Here is a 16,823-nt window from a genome sequence, read left to right as displayed (position 1 = left end):
GGCCTACACATGACCTCGGCATTTGGCGTGCGTCTACACCCGCCGCTCCCACCCGCACGCCTGCCCCCCTGGCCCCCTTGCCATCCCCTCTCTGGAACACAGCCCCCTCCCCACCTCTGACAGCCACCTCGCTTGAAGCGTCCCTCCAGGCAGCTTTCCCACGGCGCGGGAGCACACTGCACTTACCCGTGGTGGTGGCCCTGGCTCCGTGTTGGAACCACCTGGTCTCTCCCGGCATATCTCACTGCTGCGAGCCACGTCAGGCCTCGGGCGGCGTCTGTCCTGTTTCCTGCAGTGTCCCAGTGCCCAGCCCCAAGGAGGCCGAATGACTTGAGGATGGAGCGTGAGCGAGTGACCGGACACGGGGGCTGGGGAGAGGGAAGTAAAGTCCAGGATGGTCTGGATTTCCGGACTGAGGAGGAGGGGGAGGAGGAGGGCAAGGAACCGAGGACTTCCGGGCAGGCAGGTGGAACTATGAGATCTGCAGCCACAGATTCGGGAGTCACGGGGAAGGATGAGCTGACTTAACAAAAGTACTGGGAGAAAAATCATCCTGAGTTTGAACTCAGTTGACTGTTTCAGCTGCCTGCCTGCCCATATTAGCGGAGTGGAAGTCGAATTGGACAAGTATTTCTCAGAGTGCGGTCCACTGATCCCTGCAGCAGAGTCGCCTTGGGGAGGAGAAGGCATTTGATGAAGATTCCTGGGCCTGACCTGCCACTGACTGGCTCAGAACCTGGGGCTAGCCTGGGAATCTGAATGCTCACTGGCTCCTGGAAACCACAGGTTGGCTTTCCCGGGGAAAAACCAGTGGGTGAGGCACTAATGTGATGGGCAGCCCAGTTGTGACAGAGCCAGGACATGCACCCTCTGACGGAGGCAAGCTGATGGAGACTGGATGCCAGCGGAACCTGGAAGCACCCCCCCACCCCCCCACCGGCTGAATTAAGGAATGGGTTTGCGGGCCGCCCCGCCCGGCCTGGGAGCTGGCTGCTCCAGGGTCATACACGCTCGTGAGAGTGGGAGTGGGGAGGGGGGAAGGGGGAGGTGGGATGGTGCATAAGAGGGGATTTTTTTTTTTTTTAATGGGAACGTATGTAGTAAGAGCATTGTGAATGTTTGTGGACTGTTGGACGGTAATCACTGATAGAATTCAAAAGACGAACGTTTCTTTCCAAAGTGTTTTGAGAGAGAAAAGTAAATAGCAGAGTCCATACACAAAAAAAAGGCAAAACTAAAAAAGTAAAAGCAAATAAATATGTGTATTTTCATAAGAATTGGCTGACAAGTCAAAATGTAACACAGAACAGGAAATGCAAATGGTAAAAATCACCCTATTGAAATGAAATGATTATTCTGTTAAGAAATAAAATGCAACAATGTGTATGAAGAACACCTAACACAAAATGACAAAGGTTCAAAATAAATGGCTGGTCAAAGATATAACACCAGAATTCTAATAAAAGGACACAGGGGTGGCAAAATTAATATCAAAGGATAATTTAAAGCAAAAAGTATTACAAAGGGCCAGGATACAGAGATAAATTACATTACAAAATACATCATAAAACTTCCTGCACCGATAATGTAGTACAAAAGAAAAAAGGACAGCCCAAAATTGCAGTGGGAAATTTTAACTCCTGCTACCTGCCTAGGACAGTCTGAGGTCTTGACAGGGGCATAGAAGAAACAGAAAATACACCCAGGATAGAATTAATTGGTTTCAAATCTTAATGCCTAGCGCCGCACTTCCGATAGGACGCCTGTGTGACTAACACTGAAATGCAGTAAGCATGGCTGAAGAACTAATTTTTAAAGTTTAATTGAATTTTAATTGAACTCATTTTAGTTAAAATTCAATTAGAAATTTTTTTCTGTTAAATGCAACTTTATTATTTGGTAGAACTACATTTTACTTTAACCATCGAAAATTTAGCTTCCAGATTTAGATGTGCTGTGAAGGTACAATAAATACTGTTTTGAAGGTTCCAGAGAATGTTTGTAAGAACAATCATTACTAGATCGCATTGCAGTAAGAGAAAATTAGAGTCCAAGGGACTTTAAATCCAAAGGGAACTTTCCTTTATTAAAAAAAAAAAAAAAAAAAGGAAATGAAGAACTAAAAGTCTAAAAATAAAAATGAAAATGCTAAACATCAACATCAACACCTGCAGGATGCAATCAGCTTTAACACAGTCCCAGGTCAGTCATTTTACCCCTTTCAGGGTCTGACACCTCTGAGGATGGGATGCAACAGACCCTCTCCCTAGAAAAATGCACACACATGAAGACTTCTGCGTATCATCTGAGGAGGGCCACCCGCATCCAGAAGCCCCCAGGCTATAAAGTGTCATCAAAGTGAAAATAAATTAACTAAGCAGGCAATTAAGATTCAAGGAAAATTAAACAACCCTCAAGGAGACTGGGAAAATGTACAGCAAGATAAAAGCCAGGATAAAAACAGAATTGTTAAATCCATGAGCTGTTTCTTTGGAAAAAAAAATCAAACAAAACTAAGAAACAGCACACTGCTAGAAAATAAATCAAGGAAAGAAACTCGGCATCAATATTGTTAGAAATGAGAAGGAACGTATGTGACCAAAAACAACACGTTCAGAATTAAGGGAGTACTCCGCACAATTGCGTACTAATACATTGGGAAAACTCCATTTTTTTTTCCCCTATAAAAATCCAAATTACCAAAATTGATAGAGGAAATAGAAAACCTAAATCAACCACCAAAAAAGGAAGTTCCTGTTTTTTCTAATATATAAAAGATGTATTTTCTGCTCTCCAAAAAGGCATCGAGATGTGATGCATTTGCTTGTAAAATTATTTCCGATTTTTGAGGTGGAGTCCACTCTTTCAACAGTCTGTGTTCAGCTAACGTTCCCTGGGTGCCTACTCTCAGCCCAACGGAGTTGTCATGTGAGGTCAACGTTCCTGTGTCACAAAAAATGACTGGAAGGGCATCAAATTCATCCTGTGAGGCACACTTGACCTCCCTAGACCTGACAAGGGAGATAACCTCCATAAGCTTTGTGGAGAGATCAACAGAACAAAAACTGGTCTATGTGTGTGTATGTGACTATCTGATCATTATCTCTTCTAGAATGAGAACTCACACGCACGAGAGCAGACAGGAAGTTATTTATGTAAACAGTGCGTATAAATTAGTAACATCAAGACCTCTAAGTGAACAAAGATTTAAATAAGAGAAGCTGACAAAATGTTTACTGAAAGATGTTCAAGCTCAAGTTAAATAAGACAACAAGTACTATCGTACATGTTAAATTAAATTGATTTTCCCCCAGAGCACACATTTTGCCTTGTGTCAGCCCTCTACTCTTAGCTCTGGCGTGGCCCATTTTCCTGAAGATTGCCTGGCTTTCTGAAACAGGTAGATTGCAACGTGCCTAATCTGCTAATAAGGGCAATGAAAGCATAAAATAGCAGCAGGCAAGACACACCAAGTGCTGCTCGTTTGTACGCGTTTGCCCGTTCTGAGCAGCGGGTGATGTTAAGCACTCTTCAGACACACTTGCTTTGACACCTATAAATGAACAGCATGGAGTAACAGCCCAGACAAATGCAGTTTTTAGCAGATTATTAAAACAAAGCATGTGCTTTTTCTCACTTCCCTGCTTGTTTAAAAAAAATAAATTGAAGTGAGACGGACCCCCGTGTTGTCTGTGCCTTTTTATCACCTGGTAACTAATGCTTATTGAGGAAATAACCTTTTACAGAGAAAAATCAATACTTCAGTCATACCCAAGCTCCATCCTGCAGGTGAACCTTTCTTCCTCATCAACTTCTATTTCTTACCTGCCTCATTACTTTGGAGTTCTAGCCAGAAGCAGGAAGTGTCAAAAAAATCATTTTGGAAACTTGACCTGAAATTTTCAATTGAAGTAGCAGAAGACTGGTAAATCTGGTTCCAAGTGGAGTAGGATGCCCAGGGCCATCGATACAACCACACTGTGATCTGGCACAACAGAATTTTCTTAGGGTGTCTCATTAGGTATTGATGGCATGAAATAATTACTGTCAAAGTGGCCTTGTTGTCAAGGGGATGTGAACAAGCAAATCATCTAACACCAAGAGAACCTGGTGATACATTAAAATTGCATTTTGGTAGGATTTTAGCATGTGGTGGATTCAAAAGTGAAAAAAACCCCAAAACGTTCTTTACGCCATGGCTTGTGTTGCATAAACGACAAGCGGCCAAGGACAATTTTCAGTAGGTGGCTCCTGCTTCAGCATTCAGTCTTATGAGAAGTCTGCTTTTAAAAACTTCTATTGACAAACTGCACTTTTTACACAAAAACTTTTTGAGCTCCTTGATAACTGTTGGGAACAAATCCCTTGCCCCACACGTCCCTGAAGAGCGGAAACAGGACTCGGTGCCGTGGCATCACCGGAGGGGGTAAACTGGGTGTTATGCAGAATCAGAGCGAAGTGAATGGCTGGAGGCTGATGGCTCCCGAGCGCCCGGTCAGATCTGTCTTCACCTGATTTGCAAAATGTTTAAATGCACTCAACAAATACCTTCTCCTGCCTCAAAGAGATTTAGCTAAGGTCGCCAAATTGGTGCAGCCAGTGGTTATGAAAACAAGGTTCACAAACCGTTGGGTCAAGTCCCACCCGATGTATGAGCTAAGTATCTAAGCTAAGAAACACTGGTAAGAACACCATCTAGTTCTGATTATTAAGGGGACACAAGAATCACTGGACTGACCTGATTACAATGGATCCAGGGACTATGTGGTTCATAATGCTTTTGGCAAGCAGCATGACGAACAGTGCCGTGGTGAGGGATGAGGCAGAGGCCAAAATGGTCTTCTAACCGAAACGTGGCCTCGCTGTTCCCCTTCTTCAATGGTACAATTACAATAACATGGTAACAGCGTCACCATTTGCAAAACATTTCTCACAGACTCACGCTCATCCTTCATTTGCAGATAAAATAACCGCGGCTGAGCAGTCTCAACAGCTTTACCTCTAGGTTCAGACAATGTTAAATTCAGAGTAATGCATATTTCTAAATAGATGCAGGAAGGTTAAAAGCAAGGTCTTTCGAGATTTAGCCAAAGTTTGACTGTAAGCTCTGCCACGTCCTGGCGGCTTACCATTTTAGCAAGAGATTCTGCCCCTAAGAGCACGTGGTTTTCCCTAGCGGCTGGACCCAAGGGGAACGACATCTCGCTTGTACCTGCTGTGCTGGATGGCATCCTACTGTCACCAGCCTGCGAACAGGGCAGAGAGCAAAGACAGGTCTGTTGTTTCTAAGGAACATCAAAAAGAAACTGGCCCAGACCGTGATGAGAAAGGAAGTGGAAAACAGACCTGTAATTTGTTCTAGGATTGACCACGATCTGTGGGGGACACAGATCTGATCTACTCGAACAGTTATAGAACTAAACACCAGGGCTCCTACTTCAGTGTTGTGTGTGTGCAGGCTCTCAGCACGGATCTGGGAATGCATGAGTACCCTGGAGCATGGGAACACCGTCTGAGAACAACTGTTGTTTGGGGGGGGGGGGGGTTACTCTGGAAGGTAGAGCCTGGCTCCCAGCCAAGGAATGTTCAATACATTATACATACACCTTCTGAATAGGTGTAGATAATTTTATTACAAAGACAGGATGGGAGGGGAAAAAAGCCACTCAAAGTTTCAGTAATTCAATAATTTATTCCTCTAAAAAAGTGTGTAAAAGTATATAGCTCTCATTCACAAGGTATATATGAATGACATTTAAAATGGAGGCCTTTTAGTATTGTTTCTTTTTATCAAAGTCTTTAGTGTACTGTACCAGCGCTATACTGTAGTTTTAAATGAACTTCACATATTTTTGTATTCTTTCAAATTGTTTGCCATATATAAAAGAAGCTCACTGCAAAATGCTTGAAGGAAAAAAGGAAACAAAAGAAATTCAGAACTTCCCAGAAATGTACAGCTTTTACATTTAAAAAAGGTTCTGAAATATACATACAAGCATGCTGGACAATCCCACCCCTCTCCCCTCCCCGTTTCCCCTTTTTAGTTCAAACCATGGTAAGAGTTCTGATTTTTGCAGAATTTCCAAAATTAAAAATAAAAAAAAAAATAAAATAACTTCTCACTCTGTAGCAAATCCAGGGCTTGTACATTTCAGATTAATTCAGTAAAAAACTCACAAGTAAAATAATGCATATTTAAGGGAAATATTATACAGACTTTTTCACACAGAAGTACATAATAAGATTTTTTAAAATCTATTGCCATTCATTTATTTTTGCACAAAAACGTATAAATATGTCACCAGCTTTTCTTAACTTAAAAAACTTAAATAAAAGACACCAGATGAAAACTACCCTTTGCTGCCTTTTTTTTTTTTTTAATTTTTGTAGGGGTTTTTTATTTTTTGTGTTTTTTTTCTTTTTTTGCTTAGAATTGGGTTTCTAGGGAAGAAAAGCCCCTGCATTAAAAACAGCCCATATTAAAAAAAAAAAAAAATTCAAAGTTCTGATGAATTCTGGGAAAAAAAGCAACCCCAAAGTGGTAAAAGATTACAAATATCTACTTTACAATTTGTCTTCTCACCAAGATAATTTTATACAAGTTTACAATCTTCATCATCTTATGCTCTTCAAAAGGCCTTGAGAATTTTTCCTTTCTGATTAAGAAAAAATAGCACTGCAATATTTTTAAAGTCAATTTTACACTGTACACATTAGATACAAATGGTTTGATATATCAGATTTTTTTTTTAACCTATACATTGCGAAAGTCACCCCCCCCTCAATTGGTGGTACAGAGAATAAAATTATCCATTTACAAGTTATTTCTCTGCTTACATATTCCCACCACACAACTTTTTTTTTAATATAATGTTTTAAACGTTAGATTATTTCAAGAAAAATACTTTTACAAAATCATATCAGTTATTACATTTTTCCTTTTTTTTTTTTGTTTTTTTGTTTTTTTGTTAATAACCAGGATATGGAAGTCTCTTGGAAGAACTTTAAAATTTGCATGATTCTCTCCACAGATGACTAGAGCTCAACAGCCTGACCAAAGTGGCTTGCGGGAGGCAAGCCCACGCCCACTGCCCTCAAGACAGAAACGTGCAGAAACGTGCTGTGACGTCAGGGTCAGAAACGGGGTCTTAAAGACAACCCTCTTGGGCCTGGAATGAGGAGTCATAAAATACTTCAATTAGCCATTAATGCTTTAAAAAGGCATTATTATTTTTTTTTTTAAAAAGTCCCACCACAAAGGCTCAACTTCAAGTACTAATTTAATGGTTAAGTTGTAATATTTCTTTGAAATAATATTCCTATGGTCCAGAAAAAAGTCACCATATTTATAACTGATTTTATGAGCAAACACTTTCAATTATGATATGTACATGAGTCCCTTTTGATCTAATGAGAGGAGAGACCTGGCTTTCAATAAGAATTCACTAGAAAATATATTTCCGTTGTGACTATATAAAACTAATGAAGGTACTTGCCTCCATGGCTCTGGGTTGAGCTTGACTGCCTGCCTTCTGTATAAAAATGTTATCCTTCATGAAACGCTGGCCACTTTTAATAAGAAACATGGCAGAATGTTTACCCAGTTTGTTCTTATTAATAAAGCCTACTGCTGGGTGGTTTTGAATATATTACTTTTTAGGCATATCTCCCCAATCTGTTTTCACTCCTTTTCCAGCTTCTAGGACAGAGGTATGTAGTCAAAGAATCCTATGGTGGATCTGAGTTGGGTTTCAGCTACTGTACCTGGTCCTCATGAATTAAAAAAAAAAATCAAAAGAAAGTCACAAAAACACATGACAAAACAACTTAAAATAAATAAACAAAATGAAGATGTCTCCAGACCTTTTGTATCTACACACAGGTATGAAGTCAACCAAAGCATTCATGCCAATCTAGATGGGAGCACTAGGGAGACAGAAACCCCGTTATGAAGTCATATACTTGAGCTGGTTCTTATTTTTAAAAAGTCCCAGATTATGGAGTTCGGGTAACCCACAGGCCATACACCAATAACTAGAGGATTTCATCCAAAAGGGCTAAACTGCCCTTGTTTTTAAACAGAGACTGGAAACACAGACTCTTGTGCAAAAGGATACTGTCTCTTCTGTTTCCCTCTTAAAAACCAACAATAAAAAACTTCCTGTGGACCAGTGGTTTGGGGCTGCACACACCGTAACACTGGCTAAAAGTCACTGCTTATTGGAAGTTTCCAGGTCCATGAGAGAAGTGTCAGTGAATCCCTCTGGTAATGAACACTGCAGAAATGACATGTGCCTGCTGAGGAGTAATCACAGTGCAGGACTGTGGAGAGTGGTCTCAAGAAGAGGATGTGGGGCATTTGCAGAGTGTAGCAGGTTTCTTGGACTGAGGTTGCAGGGAGGAGGAACTGAGCCAGAGAGAACAAGTGCTTTTCCAATTAAAGTATATTCATGATGGCATTGTACAACTGAGTGAGCACCACAAAGTGGACGGGAAGGCAGGAGGTACGGTCCTGGGTGGCCGGATTGCACGTGAGCCAGGACAGAGCGTTGTACTGCTCCAAAACAAACCTGCCGGAGAGAAGACACAGGTCAGGGGGGGCACAAGGTGAGGCACAGGGGAGGCTGACTCTACATCTGAACATTCCAGATGTCGGTGGGGGGGGGCGGTGGTGGTGCTGGATCATTCTTGCCCTTGTCCCATGTCTCCCTGCGGTACTTTTCCCCATGCACCCGCTTCACCTAGCCCAGCACTACTGGCCGCCGCAAGTGGAGTCCCATGTGCTGTCTGTATGAAACAGGCACCGGGTTTCAAGGAATTCATAGTAAAAAAAAAAAAAAAGCCTGTGAAATAGCTCATGGATATTTTTATATTAACTATTGAAATGATACTGTTTTTCATATACTTGATATTATTCTGATATATTTTTGATACAACTGATATTTATTATTAAAATTAACTTCACCAACTTATTTTACTATTTTAATATTGCTACTAAAAAAATTTAATTAGGTATGTGGCTCCCATTATATTTCTCTTGGACAGTGCTGCACAAGAGACCCTGAAAGCCAAAATCATGTTGATTGGGTTCTTGCCTAACTATAATTTCCAAATCATTTAAGAGCTACCAAACATTAGAAAAAGCTTGCCTACTTCCTCAAGGTACATGAAGAATGTTTATGGCCTGCTAAAGTGCAAGAGAATTAGTGCACACTTCTCGGAGAGATTTCCCAACTACGGAATTTATGTTCTGGTTAATTTTATTTATATAATCTACGTCAGGGGGAGTAAAAGAGATGCTTTCAAAGCCAAGTGCTTTAGGTTCCAGGCTCTGTCTTCTAACCACCCACCCCATAATTCTGATAGATTTTCATCACCATAAAATGCCTCCTTTAAATAGGAAGCAAGGGCAACTGTACTCGTACATATCTAATTTAACCAAGTAGACTACCCTCTCTGTCCGGTGCTCACACGGGGGACTGTCGCTCTCACTGGCTGATCAGACAGTGCTCCCCTGCCCAAAAAGTAGCACCCTTTCCACATTTTAATTAAACACCTTGGAAAGACAAGACTGAAGGAAGATTACTTCAAACTGTACAGCTACGTTGCCTACGTTTGTATCTACCTTAAAACATCAGATGTGGTTTTGGAGTCAAGAGGATGTGGAACCCGTTGAGAATTCCTGGCAGGGAGAAGTTCGTCCGTCTGTGCTACAGAAATGTGGTGATGCAGCGAAGCCTGGCAAAAGAACAAAGACAGTTACCTTCCTGGGCAGGAAAAAAGGCAGACCCACGTCTGCTGCAGATGCCCCCTGGAGTCCTTAGAGGAAGTCACAGCTTCTAGAAGCCTGAATTTTAGGCTCACAGTAACCCCAATGTGATCCCAAATAACTCCATATCCTAGAGTTGGAAAAAAGCTAGCTTTGCAGCAAATACAAATGCACTGCAAATGATTCGATAACGTGCCTCTTCAGGTCTTGATCTCTAGAAGGCCCCAGGGTCTGGATACGGCTGACTGTCCCCTTGTGGTGGTGGTTTAACCTGCTCTTCGACCCTGACTTCCCATAAGCTGCTAGATCTAGAGGCTCAATTAGGTTCGGATTCCTCCTGGGGAGGGAGGCAAACAGGGTGCAAGAACACTTCATAACTGGCGCTATGTCCTTCTCACTGCACCACATTAGAAGGCAGCTAACGTCCGCTGCCCCGCTGCATCCAAGAGTTAACCAGCACGCTCCATTCATTATAACGTTCCCCACCAAGTTTTCACCTAATGGCTTTAGCATAGTTTACTTTATTCAATAACTGAGAAATATAGTATGTGAAAGAGAGTTAATATATATGCTTCTCTATTTTTTAGTTTTCAGATTAATGAATTGTTGCTCTAGTAGCTTCAAAAGGCGACTGAGAAAATGTTCTGGTTTTCAGCACAATTATGAACCCATGTATTTGTTTTAGTCTCCTGCTACCACTGTTCTTTTTTATGTTCAAACTGTCTCATCACTGGGCAATGGGAACCCTCCAGTAGGCTCCTGGGTCCTTTGAAGTAACTCAATTATCTTACGCAACTTCCTTGCTTTCCGGTGTGACAACGTATCACAGGTTCATCTTGAGTATCTCTTACTTCAGACCTACAATCAGTCATTTCTTCAAAGGAACTCTGGTTCTTTCAAACGATAAATGGTATTTCAGAACCACAACTGTAGCAAGAGAGCTGTCTATGGATACTAAGCTGTCTAAGCTTTTTCAGTAGACTGAACTAAAAAACGTGTATACCTTTCTTAAGAGGGAAAAATAAATCTAGGTTCATCCTGACAAGTCTAATTTGAAATAAAGATGACATGGATTTTTATATAACTTCCTGGTTTCATCATAATATGTCATAGCCATTAAAGAAAATGGCTCCCATTGTTGCTTTCTGAAAACACAAGCAGGTGTGTGCATGCACGCATCTTATCACAATTACTACAAGGTAATCTACACTCCACAGAACGATTATATGACAACCATCCTGACTTTGTTGTGGATAACTAACACTCCACTGAACGGACGTACTAGTTTATTCAACCAGTCCCTTACTGGTGGACAGTTTGCGTGTTTCCAATCTTTTACACTTTTCATTTTCTGGTGTTGCCAGCTTCTTCTGAACAGACTTCCAGAGGTGGAATTGCTGCACCTAAAGGGAAGCGTGTGGGGTTGTGTCACCTGGCTCTCCTACTGGCGCCAGGGCCCTCTCCCCACACCCCTGCCAACAGAGCATGTTGTCAAACTTCTGGCTTCTCGCCAATCTGTGGGTGAGACATGGATTTCATTCCTGGTTCTCTCATCCAAACTGGAAGTGGGAGATCTTTTGTTTTAACCCTTAAGTTGGATGAAAGGGTTCCAAGACCTACCCAGGAAGGAGCACGTGTCAATGTAAATTCAGCTGCCTTCTGCCCTACTCTAACGAAGAAAGCTGGAGCCTATGGCAGGGGAGGAAGAGATCAGCCAATTCCGATCACCTGCGCCCCAGCTTACCTTCACCGATGGCAATGCAGCGTGGACTGACACACAACGACAGGTCCACCCGACACGTGGCCTGTGGGCCCCACAAAGTCTCCACCTTGGGTTAATGTGCTTGATTGCTTCCTTTGTGTCAGTTTTGGGTTCCTCTCCTGCATTCTACTCCCCCCACCCCAACTATAATTAAAATACCCTCAGAGTATAAGAAGATGTGAAAGAAACAGGGAAAACAGTAAGACATGGTGACTGAGACACAAGTTTCTAACCACACCTGAATTTAAGCATAAGTCCCTCCTCCCCCAAACTTCAAACATGACACCAAACCAACCTTTAGGAAGAGGGGGCACTGATTCTGAGCCTGGGGACACGATGACCAAAACCACTGGGGGAGATTCTCCGCTTTGGCAGTTGACACAAAATACCCGAGGGCCAGAGGCTGCTGCTTCAGCTCCTCAGGTGCCTCTCTAGAGAGAAGACGCTCACCCTGACTCTGAAAAACAAAATTCCAAGAGCATGATCAGCGTTTATCACTTCAAATAAAGCTTTGTACATCAACTTTTTACCAAGTCACTCTGCACACTGTGGACCCCCTTCTGGCAGCTTTTCGCACAAAAATGCCAGGTGACTGAGAAAAGTCAACAGGGGGAGGCCCGGTCTCTGCTGCATGCACAGACATTTGATGAGAAATATGGCCCAGGCAGAAGGTACCAGCAAAACTAACATCATCCGTCAAGCAAATACAGATTTTTTTGCTCTGGGTTTTTCCTGTTAAATATAAGACGTGTTCCGAGGCATTAGGTGTCAAACTAAAGGTGGAAAGAACGGCCTCTGGCAGCTGAAGGCACCCCCACACCTAGGTGCTCTTTCACCAGCCATCAACCAAAATACACGAGCGCACCTAACCGTCTACTGTCAACAACACGGATGTTAGGAAAACGTAATACTGCACCACTCCTTTGGGTGACAACAGTGTCCCTGACCTCCCAGCAGTGTAAGATCTGCTCATGAAGGGGCCTTGTTTTAATTTTCAGCAAACTCCTTAATACGAGATCCCTGTGAGAGCCTTACTGTGTGTTTTGGCAATTGATACTTTTCTCATCTTTGGTTCTTTTAGCTGGCTCCAAGAGCTGCAAATGTACCTTTTATGCAAGCAGTAAGAAGTCACCATTTGTTTTCAAAGGCCTTCTGTTTGGAGGAAAAAATTAATCCTCAACTATCACATCAAGTTGTATTAATTCTGAGTTGGTTAAAAAATAAAAACTTACTGCCACCCTGAACAAGTTCTTTCCCCTGCTGTAATGCCTTAACTGGATATCAAAGAATCTTTAATGCTTCAGAAAGAGGAACTACTGAAAGCCTCTCAGGGGTCACCTGGTTGCAGGTGCTCAGGATGGAAAAGGGCCACCTGACCAGCTTCAGAACAGTGCTGTTTAAACTCTGACATTCAATCTCAGACTTCAGGGCTTGAGGCTCTGACAAAGGCGGAAAGTACAGCAAAGCTCTGTTTCTTACAAAACTCTCATGACACTTCAAAGACCAATTCTTTGTTCCTGGATAAGCTAAAGTGCAACCATGGGCACTGAAAGGTGGTTGCTATTATTTCCATTTCACAGATAAGGTAAATGAGGCTGAGAAAGATCAAGCAAGTTTGGTCAAGGTCACCAAGCTAGAAGCCGTGCAGCTGTTAACGCTGAGCTACATCTATCAAACTCCAGGGCATGCATTCTTAATTGCTATGCTATTTGCCTCTAGAATTCACTTTAATCCAAAATTAAAACTACCTAACGTAAAATCTGTGATCTTGGTTCCTATCACAACAATCTCCAAAGAAGCAATTAACTGTCATTAACTGGCAAATGATTATGGAGGAAATAAAGACACTTAATGAGCTCTTCCTTCTAGAAAGGAGGACTGGGGGACAGGCAGTTACATGAGGGTAAGTCTACTGAGTCGCTCTTCCCTGGTTTTATCTGCTCTGTGACTAACATTTTAAATCTTCCTTCTCTTGCCTGGCCCTCAATGAACTCCAGGCTGGCAACGAGAGTCCCAAGGACAGAAACCTAAGTCCTCTTACTACAGCTCTGTCTTTAAATGAGGGTGAGCAGAGTTGTTTATGCTTGCCCAGTTTAACATAGTAGACGGAGCCATTTTTCTATGTCTTAAACCTCAATCTTGCAATATTTTAAATAAAAGGTACAAAAGAGTGATAAGGCATGAATCATCCAGCTTTTAAACAAAATTAACAGAGGCTACAGCAGAACCTTTAACTCTTCGATCCTGTTAATCCACCTCCAATATCCTTGGGATATTTAAAGATGAAACTAGTTGTCAGCTCTGATGTTTCGCCTTAATACTGGGGCATCAACCTGGACACTTCTCCAAAATCAACCTTTTGTGGGCCCTTGCCATTTCAAAACCTGGCTACAGAGAGACTGGAACTATATATAAATCAAGGCACCATGACATGACACAAGAAGAGTAAAGCTCATTTCAGAATAATCAACCATCAACAATGTGTTCTTCAATTAAGACATGTTAAGTAAGTAGGGCTGTCGAACTAGCCTCTGAAAAGCCACTATTTTGGCAAAAAAATAAAATAAAAAATAAATAACCGGGAAGCAGCAAGCATCCAAAAATAAATTTTGCAGAGAAAACAATCATTGCAAAAAAGCCTTCCTGCTACAATAGGACTATTCTTCTGATAAAACATATTCATCAGGAACATTTTCAGGAATAATAATCCATTTCTTTCTAATTCGTGCCTTCAATCAAAACAGAACAACTACAGAGTCACTTTTCCACACTGATTTCTCTTGTACCAGGGACCAAGACCATCAAGAAGAACAGTGCATGAAGTAAAGAGGCAATCACCCTTCCGGAGGATTATTTTCCCTGAAGGCCAAGGTTGTTTTAACAACATACTTGAAATCATCCTTACCCGACTGTGCTGGAAGTGAGAGCCCACACCAATTCCAGAAGGAGAGCCTGGGGAAGGAACTGGGGAGGAGTTGGGAGAGGAATGGAGGTTCCCAGTCATTAATATGCCAATGTCATTGTCCATATCATCTGGGAATGGAAGGTCAACAAACATGTCATCTAGAAAGAAGGGAGAAAAAGCACAAAAATTTAAAAAATAATCCATATCCACAACTTAAACAATATTCTGTTTTGTTGGCCCATGACTGTTACAAGCACATGCTGTTAACAACTTAGTAAGATTTATTAACGTGTGTCTACTGGTGCAAGGCGCTGAAAATTATTTTTGCATTTTGTATTCTCTTCAGTGATCTTCTAATGTGAAGTATTAACAGACTGGAGAAATAAAGAACATAAAACAGAACTCCACACTCTGTATAGCTTCCGAAGGCACATAAAAAGATGGTGAAACAGCTAAAGAAGCAATTTAATTATTAAACAAAGTTAAAACTGACACCATCCTAGAAAACAGCAGACTCCATCTATGCATCCAATTAGCATCTAAAATCCTGGAGGCTGAATTAATACATGTTAATAGGTGTGAACTTGCCCTGAAACTGGAGGCCTATTCCAAAAGCAGATCAAAGCATGATGTTTTCATTAAGAAATCTTCTCCCACATTATAAAAGTAAGGTACACACACAGCAGAAAATTTGGAAAGAAAAGTATAAAAAGGGAACACCATCACCCAGAATACAAGTACTGTGAACGTTTTTGCTACAATTCTTTTTCTCATATCGTTACTCCATTATGATCACACTATCTATAAAATTTAGTATCCTTTTACCCTCCCCCTCTAACAGGAGTAAATGCAGGTAGCTATTAAAAAAATCTTCAAAAAACAATGCAAATGGCTACATAATACTGGGCATTTTAGTTTGCAAGTCATCACTACTTTACTTAACAAATGCCTTAAGAGATAACCAAACCAAAAAAATTTATTAAGAATAATCAAATAAGGAGTTGTTTTGAAGCAAATTAGATTCCCAATGATCAGCTAAAGACAGGAGCTACTTCACACTGCCTGGGAATCTGCATACGCTTCAAATCAGATCAGCAACTGTTTACTGAAAGAGCAGCCCCCATGTGCCGGACACTACCAACCAGGTATTTTTTTGCCTTTGGGGAAGAACAGTAGAAATTTAATTACACAAGAGAGGAAAATACTTATTTGGTCTTGGTAACAGTGTCCATGAACCTTCAAAACCAAACAGATTCTCCAACCTTCAATCCCCTCTTCATATTTTATATGTTGTTTATTGTAACACATGCAGCAGCCCACTGACTCCAATACTTCAGCTCTGCGTCTTGCTAGAGAATTTGAGCTCTATCCTTACATGGCCTTCCACACTCACCATTGTTGGGGCTAAACCCATCTTCATTGGGATAGTTGGCTGGAGCCACCTGGATGGTTGACGATGTTGGGAACACCAAGATGTGTGTACAGGAAGCATCTTGAGGGGTGTTCAGCTGAGATGACTGCATGTTCAGAGCGGTACTTCGGCCAAAAACAGAACCCATTGTGACGGCATCTTTAAAAAAAGAAAGAAAGAAAAAGAAAGAACTGTATCAGTTCCCTTCTGTGCATCAGTAACCAACTCCCGAAATGAAGTTTTAGGAGGACCTGAGCTAGAGAGACAAGAGTGTGACACAACTGGATACACATTTAAAGCTCCACCTGTGTTTATCTTCAAAAAAACAAGACTCAGGGGCACCTGGGTGGCTCAGACGGTTAAGCGTCTGCCTTCGGCTCAGGTCATGATCCCAGGGTCCTGGGATCGAGTCCCGCATCGGGCTCCCTGCTCCTTGGGAGCCTGCTTCTCCCTCTGCTTCTCTCTCTCTCATGAATAAATAAATAAAATCTTTAAAAAAAAAAAAAAAAAAAACAAGACTCATAGCATACAGCTATGAAAACCCAGGCCTCATGTCATATGGGAAAGGTTAAGATAAAACTGGACTGTGCCCACCAAATATGTTTTAATTACTTATATAAGAAGCATTTCTAAAAATAAATCTCCCACTTTCTTCCTGTGGTTGCTCACAATTTATAAAGGACTATTCTAAATGATACAATTCTGTAGAAATGGTATCATTCAACTAATAACTATGATAACTAGCATTTATTGAGTGCTTACTACATGCCAGATTCTGTGCTAAACTCTGTATTCACTACATCATCTTATTCAGTCATCTACAGCTACCTCGAGGTACAACTATTATCCCCATACCATGAAGAGGACAGATAACAAAGAAGTTTTGAAATATGTCCAAATGGTGCAGGCAACAATTAACCTAGGGTCTAATATTAGAGGCCAACACAGGACATCTGCTTCTCACTGGACTGATGAT

General features: G+C 41.5%; 1 protein-coding gene across 4 annotated transcripts in view; it reads right to left on the bottom strand.

Annotated features, from left to right (window-relative positions):
• Positions 1–1,243: 1,243 nt before the first annotated feature.
• Positions 1,244–16,823, bottom strand: part of MED13L (mediator complex subunit 13L) — a 302,766-nt gene continuing 287,186 nt past the window's right edge. For all 4 annotated transcript variants that reach the window (XM_081802120.1, XM_081802121.1, XM_081802122.1 and 1 more), the window contains 5 exons: positions 15,830–16,006; positions 14,437–14,594; positions 11,827–11,988; positions 9,626–9,738; positions 1,244–8,570 (listed from right to left, as the gene is read on the bottom strand). In XM_081802120.1, coding sequence (XP_081658246.1) covers positions 8,438–8,570; positions 9,626–9,738; positions 11,827–11,988; positions 14,437–14,594; positions 15,830–16,006 — 743 coding nt within the window. In that variant the 3' untranslated portion in view covers positions 1,244–8,437. The remainder of the gene's footprint in view (positions 8,571–9,625; positions 9,739–11,826; positions 11,989–14,436; positions 14,595–15,829; positions 16,007–16,823) is intronic.

This window comes from Leptonychotes weddellii, chromosome 13 (genome assembly GCF_054177405.1).
Source record: "Leptonychotes weddellii isolate Sample4059 chromosome 13, ASM5417740v2, whole genome shotgun sequence".
Lineage (NCBI taxonomy): Eukaryota > Metazoa > Chordata > Mammalia > Carnivora > Phocidae > Leptonychotes > Leptonychotes weddellii.
This window is presented reverse-complemented; position numbering and strand designations above follow the sequence as displayed.